General features: G+C 34.7%; 1 protein-coding gene across 2 annotated transcripts in view; it reads right to left on the bottom strand.

Annotated features, from left to right (window-relative positions):
- LOC143243841 (uncharacterized) overlaps positions 1-6248 on the bottom strand; it is a 39425-nt gene extending 33177 nt beyond the window's left edge. Inside the window, exon 1 of one of the 2 annotated variants that reach the window (XM_076487534.1) lies at positions 5514-6248. Coding sequence is in view for 1 of the 2 variants with exons in the window: in XM_076487533.1 (XP_076343648.1) it covers positions 5514-5628 (115 nt within the window). In the remaining variant the exon portion in view is untranslated. The remainder of the gene's footprint in view (positions 1-5513) is intronic. The other variant, XM_076487533.1, reaches the window with a different exon arrangement.
- Between the last annotated feature and the right edge of the window lie 8570 nt (positions 6249-14818).

Raw genomic sequence — 14818 nt, 5'->3', positions numbered from 1 at the left:
TTCATCTTGAACTGTAGAATGCACTGTCACTAAACTAATTTGAATTTCTTCAAATATTTATCCCAGCCTTACATTTAAAGATAACAATTATATAAACCATCGTTGGGGGAATATGGACAGTAAAATTTGTAAATAATTGGTCTACAGGCACAATAGCTAACTTGGACAGTCTGTGCTTAAAACATAAAAAAACTGGGGATAAACGTCCTCTTAAAAGTTATATTTTTTTCACACCTTACTTTGTGTTAGTTTTTTTTCTGGGTGTGGTCCAAACAGCTGACCCAGAGTGTGTGCTCTTACAGATTCATCTCTCTGCGATGATGTATGACAGTTTTAACGTGCGTCTATTCCCGTGCTTTTGAGACTATATGAAACATAAATATATGTCAGTTTCAATTCACAGCAAAGCCGCGAACTGGGTATACTATAACGAAATAATTGGGGACACTACGCTCTACCACTCTGAAGACTACGGTTATTTGACAACAAACATAGTACTGTCAAATGCTAAACCTGGATCGGTTATAGCTTGAAGCAGTGGCTTCATACTGTACAGACCAGATTCCAGATACAAACAAAAGAATATGAGATACCTTCTGGAAACGAAAGAACCTAAACTACTCCATGGTTCGACTTTGAGCTAAATTAGCTCAAACTGATCGTGGTGGGAAAAATCTACGTTGTAGGATGTTTCAGGTCCAATTTTTTTGCTAGAAAAATCGGCGATTTTATCAAGTGATTTCTTAATTAACAAATCAACAGCTCTGAACTTCTAACCCAAACCAAGATGTTGCTAACAGACTCGTAGGACACGACTCATTCCGATTCCTTCTCTTATAAACAGTTTCTCGTGTCCCTTACCCACTTCACATTTCGAAAATAAAATTACTTTGGGCTAATTCAAAATTAAAGTTTCTAACAGAAATTTAAGAACAATCAATAAGAATTACTTTATATAAACATTATTTCTGCCTGCCTTCTAAATATTTTAATAGTGATAATTATAAAACAAAAGTTATTAAAACGTCGACATTTGAGGCATGCAGAACTCTTACACGGAATCATATTTAGCAACAGCCAATAAAGACACAGAGTGAATAATGATGTCAAAATACGGGGAGTCTAAATGTTATGTTACGACACATTAAAGTTATTTTTAAATACGTAAACTTCAAGAATTACCTCGAATTCTAAAGAAAGACAAACAGAAGAAAAGGAAAAGAGAGAAATGTAACCTGTCTATAAAAATAATCCCACTGTGATTGTAGATAAAGGTTGTTTGAATAATTAAACCGTATAAGAATTGTATTAAAGTCAATTGGAGTATATAATATGAACAACTCTCCAAAAAGGTTAAAATAGATATAAGAATAAAGTCTGTTACGTTAATCAGGTAATTACTCTTAAATCTCTTTCGTAACTCGCTTCCAATTTACTTGCAAATATAAGTGTAATTTTCTGTAGATACTCGAAGTTTGTTTACAGCGACCAGATTCATCCACCTGGTGATCTTTTGTTCAACTAACTTAGCATATCCAATGAATAAGATGCAAAAGATATATGCATATATTCGTTTTAGCATAAAAACAGTCTTGTCCTATCAAACCTGGTTCAATATTTCTAAGTACTTTCTTCCCTAAAGTTTCTAATTACACTTCGAACCAACAGATCCCCTGAAGTCACCATTTTCTGTTCCATATTCTAATTTCATTAAATACGTTGAAAGCTGGTTTTTTGTTTTTTTTGCAATAGTTTCAAAGTTATTTAAGTATCAAGAAAATTACAATTGTTATACTTTTTTTCAGTTTACTTGAGCGATATAATCAAGATTTTCATGTTAATTTCAACACTCGGGTTTTCATCTTTTACAGTTTTATTTCATATGTAAATCATGAGACCAAAAGTAGCTATTTGAAAAGAAGTATTTGCTAGAGGAAATATTAATAGTTTTATTTTAAATGCATCACTCAGGAAGGGGAGGTAATGAAATTCCCCCATATCTTGTTTTTATTGAAGTAAAAATAACCAAAATACAATTCTGTATAAAAAGTTATTAATAACTTTGATTATAAGTACAGTTAAACCTGAAATAAGGATCGTGCAACATGACAGATAATTTTACAGAAATTAGAGGAAACTGAGTAGTCTTTGGATTTAGACTTTTTTTGGGGGAGGAGGGAGATCTCTAAATAATTTCTTGTACAAGATCAGCTGAAAAACAGAGCATAGATATAACAAATCCTTCAAAACACTTCACGTTTTTTAAAAGTAAAAAAACAACATACACAAACAAACACGTCACGAGAAAACAAAACTAAAGATATTTAAAATGGAACTTGAAGTTTGATTACATTTCTCACTCAACCCAAGCTGATAAAAAATAATAAAATGAGATTTGTAATATTATCAGCAGACTAACTTTAAAAAATAATACACAGAATTCTTGGGTTTGTAAAATATCATCACTAGTTTCAAATCAATGCCATTCTGGCTGGTCGTTTTACGTATAAAAGGATTACCAAGCTAAGCCTTTCAGGGGATCCTTGTGGGAATATTTTGTAATTCGAGACGGAACAGAAAACTTTGTCAGTTTCTTGTAGAAATTGTGTGCAATTGTTAATAAAATGATTCAGGTATAGGTATTAGCGTACCATCATAACTACGGAATTTAAGCCTCTTAGGCCTATTTCAAAAAAACATCAATAATTCTTTGCGTCGGAAATTATAATATTACTAACGTACATGTAAAAGTAATTTTAGAAGGAAACTGATCATGTCCGTGTTCGAAGGTTCGTTCGCTAGCCAGGAATTCCAAGACTGTTCTAAATATTCAAACATTCGTTAGAGAGCACTCACTCAGTGTCAACTTTTGTTGTTTTTTTCTTCTTAACAGAAACAGTTTGATAATGTCTGAATAGTAATCGTACGTCAAATATCAGTCACATGGAAAATTATATCTTTTTGAAGCAACAAAAACATTTACCAAGTTCACAGTATTACACATTCCATAAGATCGTTGTGATGGGGCACAGACTGAGTGTTCATCAGTTACCTCAGTCCAATAAATGTACTGAATGTCTCTAGCATGAAGCTAATTGAATAATTATAGTAAAATAAGTGTGACAAATAAAACACACTAACAGTAATGAATGATTTTAATGTTCGAAAAAAATTACTGGTGTAACATTACACAACCCAAGGGGTACGCTTAGTTAATCAAAAACGTTATTCAAACTATAACTAGTAGTAACGAATTTTCTGTTAAGGTTCCTTATATTTCAAGTCTGTGTTTACTTTGTAATCAAACTATCAGTGTTACTATGTTCCGTTTTGCTGTTTATCTATGGTTATATTTAAATAATGAACAATTTTACGTTAAAATGACTGATTGTTAACCTGCTTGAAACAGCAAGTGTTAAATAAATATTTTGCTTAAGTCAGGGTATTCTTGCAATACAAGCTAACCAGTGTTAAAAGTAGAATAAATAATGGTGTCTTATTAATTATTAGTCCAAATATGCGATTCGCAAATGACTTAAATAGAATTGACACTAAACACAGTTCACTCGCACAGTCCGGTTGACGCCAAACAGTTGGTCAGTTAGACCGAAAAGGATAAAAGAAATAATTTATCTTGTATAACATAGTATAATATTACTAATAATATGTAAGCATTCTTAGATGAGGACGTTTTTTTTATTTTAAATACTGTTCAGACCATCCAGCTTTCAGACCTATTCGCGAATCGCAGCTCCAGGTAACAACGTTAAAGACATGACATGAACATGACAACAGAAATTCTAGATTATTTTTCTTTTAATGTTAAATACAAAGCTATACAGTGAATTATCTGTTCTCTTCCTACACTGTTATATAACTTATTGTGTTGTAAGTCTATAGATATATCGTTGTGCCACTGGTGGGCTTCTAGAAATTAGCTTTATTACAAATAATCCGGTATATTATACCAGATGTCGATAGCTTTCGACGAAATTTAACGAAACATTATTAAATTTTATTTATTTTGGCTTTTAATATTCCTTTATATTTAAAACAGAAAACATCGTTTCTTTAAATCAACTTTTCTGTTTTGCATTGAAGTGTATGTAAAACAACCATAAATAGGCACAATGTACGGGAGGGATATAAAGAACATGCTTTTTGTTTTTTCTTAACTAGGGCATTAACCCTTTACCCATTATATTTTAACAGCAATAGCTGAACCATAAGGTTGTTCCCACTAAACGTAATAAAGAAGCCATCTGGGATGTTTCATTAGATAGAAGAGAGATATTCTGTTTTCAGTTATTTAACTTTCTATCAAACACAACTGTACGTTTTAGAACACAGTACATGGAAATACAAGCTCTCAAGTAAGTAGGACACAGATAGACCATTATATAGTTTGGAGCGAAAACAAACCAAACATAATCACAACTGGAAGCATGTTTTACTCTATAATGAAAAAATCGCTAATTTTTTGAATAAATTAGCGGTCAATTTAAATCACTGATGATGTTTGTTTATACTTTGAAACAAATCAATATGATGTCATAAGAAGTTTAAATACATAATCACTGACAAAAAACAACATACAAGAAACTAAGGATACCTAAAATAATATTTAAAAAAAACTCTCTCAAAGTTAAAGCCATAAAACAGAAAGGAAACTAGTTACTAACTTGAGCACACACATCTCCACGAATCCGGCTTAGATGGTTTACTTCATGTCTTTAATGAATTTTCTAACAAATCTAACATATATACTGAACAATGTTTTGTTTGTTTGTTTTGGAATTTCGCACAAAGCTACTCGAGGGCTATCTGTGCTAGCCGTCCCTAATTTAACAGTGTAAGACTAGAGGGAAGGCAGCTAGTCATCACCACCCACCGCAAACTCTTGGGCTACTCTTTTACCAACGAAAAGTGGGATTGACTGTAACATTATAACGCTCCCACGGCTGGGAGGGCGAGCATGTTTGGCGCGACTCGGGCGCGAACCCGCGACCCTCAGATTACGAAGCGCACGCCTTAACGCGCTTGGCCATGCCAGGCCCAACGTCAATTTCTGAACAATGTTTATACCTAGTTACAGTTTCCACATTTTAGATTTAAAAACAGACATTTTGGAGTGACTGTTAAACGTTTATTAATAAACAGACTTTTCAACTATACTTGATAACAGGTAGGAAAAGGTTAACAAACTCTCAACATTTTTATTAAGAAAACTCGATTTATCGCAAAAATCATTAATTTTCGAAGATAATCATATATGACCCTTTTTTGAAAAATAGGCTAGAAAAATCGTTAACATCTTTATCGTTACATTGTGCATCGACATAATTACTAATAATATATTATTAACTTAAGCACGCCACATTAGGCGGAAATGTGTGAATTCATTATTATTGTTTTCTAAAAATAAACTAAAAACCGTTTAGGTGATGCCGTCATATAACGACTTCCTAGTAGGTTAGTTAGATTAAAAAAAAATAAGTTATGATGCAACTCACCACAGGCTGGATATCCACCTAACAAAAACAGTGTCACGAGAATAATAAATCTGTCTCGACGGGTTTCATGCCACCAGGCCTCAGCACAACTGAACACAGCGCTTCCAAACACCATTATTAATTTCGGAAACTTCAAACTAAAGCAACAGGCTTTGAAAATTCTACGATTATTAGAGACTGGTAGTTTCACCAAGGCTTATTTCTTGTATTAGTATCACTACGAGAGCGTCAAAACCAATAGCATTCGTTTGTTCATTGGATCATAAAGAAGAAAGACTGTCTGGAAAACGGCCGGGATTTCGATCGTTTCTTCAATAATGGCACAAAAACACTGACAGGTATTTACTGGTGTCCGTAAAACCTGAAATGGTCAGCTTGTAAATAAAACAGTGATTTTCTTGTTTTTATGTCTTATAGTTTAAATTGCCTTAGCCCTTGAGAAGCGTAGAGGGAAGCCGGTATATTTTGAGTCTACACTGTAAGTTTCAACGAGGTCGGTATTCAAGCGACAATACTATCGCCAACAAACACAGTTACGTATCTACCCGTCGATATATAATGGTTATGGGCATTCATTATAATCCTTATAGTTCTTCACACCAGCTCTTTCGTTCTACAGTACCTTAAAGAAGAAAAGCAAACACAAAGATTCTCAACTAGTGGACGCGGAGTCTTACTATAAGTCTAACCCTCCCGCTCTATAAGTTATATCATTGCCGAAGGGTAGCAAGGTGAAAACATACGCAAGGAAATTTCCGTACACAGATCGTCTGTTTGGCCACGACGTGCCATCTGTCGTGAAAATATTTAATCTGAAAAACGTTAATAATAATGTTTATAATAAGAAATTAGATAAAATCAAAGCGTAAAATTAAATTGTCAAAATGACAAGTTCTTGATTGCAAAATAAAAAAATACCATTATATCTGTTTATGTGGATAAGAATTTTAATCATGACGTGCAATTGCTAGCGAAAGAGAAAAAGAAAAAATAACATCTACCTTCAGCCCCCCCCCAGTGGCGGTATGTTTGCGGACTCAGTCCGCTAGAAACAGTATTTTAATACTTGTGGTGGGTAGAATAGAGATAGGCTATTTTGTAGCTTTTTACTGAATTTCATCAAACACTCTACCTTCAGTAATGGAACTTTAAAGTTAATTAATATTGTACGCATTTTTTTCATCTAATGTCTAAGAGGCCACATTGTAATAAAACTGTTCATTTGTTTTCAGATTTCAAAGTAAAACAAAAGGAAAAAATAACCTATCAATTAAGAATCTTAAAGAAACATTAAAACACTGACTTGTCGAATTATGCTTGTTAAGCGAAAAGAATGACTAAAACGTTGAAACAGTTGCCTTGTTTGTTAGGCCTAGTAGATGGCTTAAATATCGGAATATCAATAATGTTTGTCAAGCATATTGAACGATTAAAACTAGACCATTCTTCTCAGGCCTATTGTATGTTTTAATCATTCAATAGGTCTGAGTTCAAATTGTATGAACCACGAAAATGGGTGTGATCTTTAACTAGTTAACAGGTTTTTAAAATCCTGGTGGTTTAGCTGATGTTAGAGTTGAACACTAAAAGATTTTGAATTGGGATTGCTATACTGAAATATCGTTCAGCAAAATTTTCATTTTCATTATTCATGACAAATAAAGGAAGACGAAGACGAATCAGGAAGAAAATGCCGAATTTCTAGTACTTTTTTTCGTCCTAGATTTAATAACATCAGTAAGAACATTGTGATTGAATCGTATTTGCCCACATATATGACATAAAGTCCTGGTCATTCGCTAAAAGTTAATCACACTTTGTGATATCAACATTTAAACCCCGCGATCATTGTCAAAAAAAGAAACTGTGTCGCATGTAGTCTAGAACTTCTGAAGAAATTTATTGAGAAATATTTGTCGTTGAAAATGAGAGACTTGTAAAAGAGCTTTCATGAAACAAACTCTTGCTACGTTTATGGGGTACAGCACGATTTATTAATGTCTAAATTCGATCACCCCTTCAGGGTTAAAGTAGAAACAAAAATTTATGATCTTATGGATAAAAAAATACAAGGAACTTCTGATTAGAACTGAGAAGTCTTTAATCAACAGTTGCCATTTTATGTAGTTATATGTCTGTGGATATGAACATGTTAATACTTTCTGTCTTATTTCTCTTCCAAACACTGTATATATATATATATATATATAGGATTATAACTACATTTGGCCAGGTGGTTGAGGCACTCGACTCGTAATCCGAGGGTCGCGGGGTCGAATCCCTGTGGAACCAAACATGTTCGCCCTTTCAACCTTGGGGGCGTATAATGTGATGGTCAATCCCACTATTCCTTAGTCAAATAGTAGCCCAAAAGTTGGCGGTGAATGGTGATGCCTAGCTGCCTTCCCTTTAGTCTTAAACTGCTAAAATACAGACTGTCAGCTCAAATAGCTTTACGCAAAATTCAAACCAAATAACTACATTTACAGTTTACCCCACACATATTCATCAGATTTGAATGTTTACACAATCCTTTTTTTTTTCTGTTTCAAATTAATATTGTTTTCACCGTATTTATTTTACATCATTATCCTACATTTGTTTGTTTGTTAACTTTCACATATCGTTACTCAAGGGCTCTCAGCGCTGGCCGTCCATAATTTAGAAGTAATAGATAAGAAGGAAGGTAGCTATTCAACATAGCACACCGCCAATTTCTGAGCTACTTTAGCCGAATTTTATCATTGTTGCGTTTTCATTGTTATTTCAGTGATTGCATATCAGATGATACGCAGGAAGGCATATTAATTTTGGTTACATCAGCTGTTCTGGTCTGTTGTGATTGGGTTACGGGCTCCAGGGTGTCTACCTCTAACATATTTTAATTCCATTTTTCTTAGTTGCAGTTGTCTAAATATGTTAGTGCACAAATAAACTACACTATATATACCTCTATAATGTTGTCGCTAAGTATCCACCACTGTTGTAAAAAAATAATCTTTCATTATTCTTACTTAGATGATAAATCTAAATTCCAAGACTCGTTAACTGTTATTTCTGCCTTTCGATTTATTTGTAAAATATCGTTTTGGTATTTCTCACAGAAACGATAAATGAATAATGCAAAGTCATAAGGTAAGTACTTCTGGACTGACAGATCGGAGGAAGGTATGTTACAAACGGCATTCACTACCATTTATTGGGTAAGACTAATGTGAACCTCCAGTCATGTGAACAACACACTAGATTTTCATTAAGTTTGTTTGGTTGGTTGGTTTTGAATTTCGAGCCATGCTACGTGAGAACTATCTGCGCTAGCTGTTCCTAATTTAATAGTGTAAGACTAGAAGGAAGGCAGCTAGCTAGTCATCACCACCTACTGCCAACTCTTGGGCTACTCTTTTACCAACGAATAATGGGATTAACAGTCACATTATTACACTCCCAAGGCTGAAAGGATGAGCATTTTTGGTGTGACTGGGATTCGAACCCGCAACCCTCAGATTAGGAGTCGAACGTCCTAATCACCTAGCCATGCCGGGCCATTTTTATTAAGACTCACTTGGAACGCCTTGATACCCCACACCAATTCTTGGATTTACGAAGCTGGTTAATATGCAGAAAATATCTATATTTCTGTATCGGAAACCCGTATAACTATATTAATCCCCACAAGCACTGTAAATTTAACATACATAATTTTACTCACGCTTTTTTTATTTATTCTGGTAGTGTTATCTGGTTTATTAGGGTGAAAGGTTATGTTTCAGGTCGCCTAAACATACCTGGTTCGGCGTTCGACTCGCAATCTCCTTCCACCAAACATGCTCGCCTTTCAGCCATGGGGACGTTATAATGTCCCTGTCAATCCCATTACTGTTGGTATAAGAGTAGCCCAAGTGTTGGCGGTGGGTGGTTATGACTAGTTTCCTTCTCTTTAGGCTTTTACTGCTAAATTAGGAACGGCTAGCGCAGAGAGCCCTCGTGTAGCTTTGCGCTAAATTCATAACAAACCAAACCCACTGGTTCAGCGACGAGTCACAAAGCTTATAACGTTAAAACCATATTTCGAAACTTATAGTTTTGTTCTCAGTAACAAAAACCTACATCTGAGGTTTGATTTGGGATTCCAGAACTGTCTGAGCATTTTTGACTGTAAGAATCCTGGCCATTCCCTTGTATAAAGATTGTCCTTTCCGGAACTTCCATGAAGATGGCAGCAGCTTAACAGTAAACATAGACTAACACTAGCTAGTAATTAATCTCTAATTAATAACTACTTATATGATAGCATACACTGCCGCCCAGGACAACGATTAAGGTCTTTTTTTTTTTTAATATTCACAATAAGCTACACAAAGGCTACACGCGCTGGCTGTTCTGATACACTGGTGAGAATTTATCCAGTCAACAGCACCTACTGCAAATTCTTGAGCTGCTCTGATGGAATAGTGGGATATAACAGTCATTCTTATAACGCACCTACGGCTTCAAAGCACTGAGAATTATTATTCAATTTTACGTTAACGAGAAACGAGTTTTGGATACTCGGTCACAACTGACCATTTATTGAGGATATTTTATATCACCTTTAACTTCTTTATTAATTCGTGTTTTGATTTTATCTGAAAGTGTTAGGCCTAACAAAGAGTAACTCTGACATTTCAGTGGTACAGTCATAAAGTGCAACTTACATTCAATGTATGAGATTTCGTACATCTGGTAACGATGCTTAATATCAATACATTATGACTCACAAATCTGCCCCCCCCAGTAACACAATGTCTATAAAATTATAATGCTAGAAACTGGGTTTCGATACCCGTTGTTGACAGAGAACAGGTAGCCCATTGTGGAAATTAGTGCTTAAATTCAAAGAAGCAAACTCAAAGATTGTTTGCTTGTGTCAGAAAGTTTGCGCTAAGCTACATAAAAACTAATCGTGCATGGTCATTCCTAGTTTTATAATAATCGATAGCCAACTCTCGTCTGGCCAAAACTGAAAACTGACCGTGACCTATAGTATAAGCACAGCTCCAAGGTACGAAGAACGTTACTTCAGCAAGGTTTGTTTTAGTATTTCACGCAAAGCTACTTGAGGGATATCTGCACTAGCCGTCCCTAATTTAGCACTGTAAGACTAGAGGAAAGGCAGCTAGTCTTCACCGGCCACCGCTAACTCTTAGGCTACTCTTTTACCAACGAATAGTGGGATTCACCCTCACATTATAACACCCCCACGGCTGAAAGGGAGAGTATGTTTGGTGCAACCGGGTTTCAAACTCACGACCCTCGGATTACGAGTCGAACGCCTTAACACACTTGGCCATGCTGAGCCACTTTAGCAAGGAGAAGTGAAGCATTAAACCTCGAATTCACAGACATTAAAATATTGTAATGAGAGTATCTATTAATATATTTATTTAACAAAATAATTCAACTCTATCTTACACCTAGATGGAACACAGAAATCGGTTAAGAACTCCGGTTTCCATGGAATAAACGTTTCATCACGATGGGATTGCTTTTGTTTGCCTTGATGAAAAAATTAAACGTTTCTTAATTAAGCAACAAAAACCTATGTAATATGGAAACAGGTTAATTGTACGTTAATATCAGTAAAATATGTAATTGTTTTACGTAAAATAGGTAATATACGTTTTTGTGTAATAAATGTTTGTATAATAATTTAATGATGATATAACTTCATCGTTTTCGGATATGAAACGAACTCAAATAGTCTATTTTGTCATCAAACTATTCCCCTGCTTCCCGATTCTAACGCCATCTGTGGAGGACTGCTGACTGATAAGCTGTCACCGACAATATGGGATTCCAGACTGTCTGGTTGTACAACGAACCATCAAATGGCCCGTGCCGTGACATGGCTCATCAACCGCGTGTAAGGACTGTGTGATTATTTAAAGACGTTAAAAAATAAACTCATAAACAAGTCATTTAAGAATGTCGTATATTTATTTATTAATTTCTAGAGGGCGTAAAACAAACAGTTCTGTGTAAATAATCTTTATGACCCTCTGGGTGATGTTATTTTTTAATTCGATTTAATATCATAACAGAACGAAAATACAAAAGTAACTAGTGTTTCTTTTGTTATCTCTTTAAGGACGTTATAAATTATTTGTTAAAGCCCAGTAAAAACATTTCTCTTCCCCTTCTTCTAGCTCTAGTCAACCACACGTTTCTATTCCCCCTTCTTATAACTCCACTGAAACATACACGTTTTTAATCTCCTTCTTCTAGCTCCAGTCAACCACACATGTTTCTATTCCCCTTCTTCTAACTCTAGCCAAACAGACGTTTCTATTCCCTTTCCTCTAACTCCACTGAAACACACACGATTCTATTCCCCTTTATTCTAACTTCAGTCAAACACAGACATTTCTAATCCCCTTCCTCTAACTCCACCGAAACACACACGTTTCTATTCCCCCTTCTTGTAACTTCAGTCAAACACACACGTTTCTAATCCCTTCTTCTAACTCCAGTCAAGCAAACATTGTTTTTTTTTTTTCTTCATATTCCAGCTAAAATTTTTCTTTCAATTCCAGCCAAACACATACGTTTCTATTCCCCTTTTTCTTACTCCAGTCAAACACATATGTTCCTACTCCCCTTCTTCTAACTGTAGCCAAACACACGTTTCTATTCCCCATCTTCTAACTGCAGCCAAACACACACATTTCTATTCCCCATCTTCTAACTCTAGCCAAACACACACGTTTCTATTCCCCTTCTTCTAACTCCAGCCAAACACACACGTTTCTATTCCCCATCTTCTAACTCCAGCCAAACACATACGTTTCTATTCCCCTTCTTCTAACTCCAGTGAAACACACACGTTTCTACTCTTTTTCTTCTATCTTAACCCAAACAGACGTTTTAATTAACAAATAAGTCAATATTTCATTTGTATGAAATCAAAATATCGACTTGTACTTCATGTTGTAATTACACTAAACAAATGTTGAACGTGTTGTACTTCATATGGTAATCACACTAAGTTTGTTTTCTACATAAATGGGAAACAAAATGAATGTAATTATATGTTATATAATTATATGACAGTTATGAATCAAAATCACTCAGCAGAATTTAATAACACAAGATTTTCCGCTCACATTTTATTATAATATTTAAGTATTTGTGTAATTCATTTCCGAGTTGACCTTTCTTCTTGTTATTGTTTTGTATGTTCGAAACTGTCGATTTGTTTAAAAGTAAAATGTTGTTTGTTTTTATTTTGTTTTCTTAATTTCGCGCAAAGCTACTCGAGGGCTATCTGCGCTTGTGTAGAAAGTTAGCGATACATAGGTAAGCATTCTTCGTCCATTTGACCAGCAGTTGCCTAAAAAAATTTACAAAACCGACACTTTCTAAAGAATGCCATAAAGGAGCCGATTGTATAAAGATATAACACAAAAGAAATTACTAAATGCATAAAAAGAAAATAAACGTCGTAATAAAAATTAATTAAGATACTTTTAAAATATCCCCTCTTGAGTAAAAATGTCGAAATAGTTAGTTATGTGTAAAACAAAAGACCCTTCCCTAATGGGATTACGTCCTGGAAACACAAATATCAGTTTTCTTGATTCACAGTTCCATCTTCTGACTTAATTTATAAACAATTACAACTATACATTAATAGGTTCTGTGTCGCGCGTTTCTATGTATTCCTCTATGGCACAGTGGTATGTCTGCGGCCTTATACTACTAGAAATAGGGGTTCTATACCCGTGGTAAGCAGATATTCTAGCATGTAGCTTTCTGCCTCACAACAAGCCGTATGTTGCGTGAAACATAAAGAGACGAGAATAACAACTGAATAGTTGTTTCGTGTAATACACTTAAACATTATCTTACTTTTCTGTGTGTAGCAATACAAGTTTAAGAGGGACCAGTATCCCTGTTCTTGTGCAGGTGATTACCTCAATTTACGTTTAAAAGGAAACTATCTTTGAGTCACGGTCTCAGACAATATTTTGTTTTCATCTCAATATTTAATGACTTCTTTCATTTTGTGAGGGTGAATGTTCATGGTATAACACCTGTTTCCATGTCTATGACAATACCTAGTTTCAGACAAACTGACAAACGTGGAAGGTCTTTCTACGCATACAAAATTCACATTTCAAATAACATACACATTTCTTAATTTGACCGTTCTTGATATTACGAAAATTCGCCCGTATTTGAAAGGTTTGCAAGGATTTGAGGTAAGTTTTCATAATTTTCCGCGTTAATTCTGGGTTAAAAGAAAGTGATGACCTAATCACATTAGCAATTTATTTGTCATACTGTTTTAAGTCTTAAAAGTGTGGTCAGTGAAGAGAAAGCGATATAAACTTCTGGGATAATTATTAATTACAAAATTAGTTTCGAATTTCCACTTGACTGTTGAAAGAAAAAGTTAGGCGTTTGAAGAGTGAAAATTTAAACATTGTAATGTATAAACTAACACTTACTAGTTACTCCTAATATTTCTAATTATTGTTTTGTTTTAAAGCATTAGTTTATGCAATTAAATAATCTAGTAATCATATTTAAAGCTCCATAATGTCACAAGAAAAGTAGTTCACGTGTGCACGTGCCAAGAAATCTCGTTTATTCTCGTCTCCCACATGACAGCCGTATATTATTTTATTAAGTTTATTGGATATCGCAGTTGAGCGATTAACACGAATTAACAAATGTTGACTTTTATTCTAAACAAAGAGCATGTTTTTCACTCGTTCGTTTTTGTGAATTAAGTTTTCATGTTGATTTCACATGACTCATTTTGCTTGTGATGTGTTAGAGTTCTTTAGATCTTGAGACCTTACGAGTGGATCTCCAGTGAAGCACACAGGTCGTACAATATCTCTGAAAACATATGGGGGTTTATGTGTATTTTTATCTCGCCGCCATTTAATGCTCAGAGCCTAAAATTTGAGCTTAACTATTGAGCTAACATTACTTTATGACTCATATAAACTCAAAACAAAGTACTAAATAACACAATAAACCTTGTTAATTTATGTTTTTCTTATCATTAACCCCCCGGCATGGCCCGGGTTCGAATCCCAGCCACACGAAACATGCCTTTTCAGCTGAGGGAGGGATAATGTGATGGCCAATCCCCATATTAGTTGTTAAAAGAGTAGCTCAAGAGTTGGCGTTGGGTGGTGATAACTAGCTGTCTTCACTCTAGTCTTACACTATTAAATTAGGGACAAGTACCGCAGATAGCCCTCGAGTAGCTTTGCGCGAAATTCAAGAATAATACAAAATAATTATCAATG

Source organism: Tachypleus tridentatus, chromosome 2 (genome assembly GCF_004210375.1).
Source record: "Tachypleus tridentatus isolate NWPU-2018 chromosome 2, ASM421037v1, whole genome shotgun sequence".
NCBI lineage: Eukaryota > Metazoa > Arthropoda > Merostomata > Xiphosura > Limulidae > Tachypleus > Tachypleus tridentatus.
Note: the sequence above shows the minus strand (reverse complement) of the source record. Positions and strands in the feature narration are given on the sequence as shown.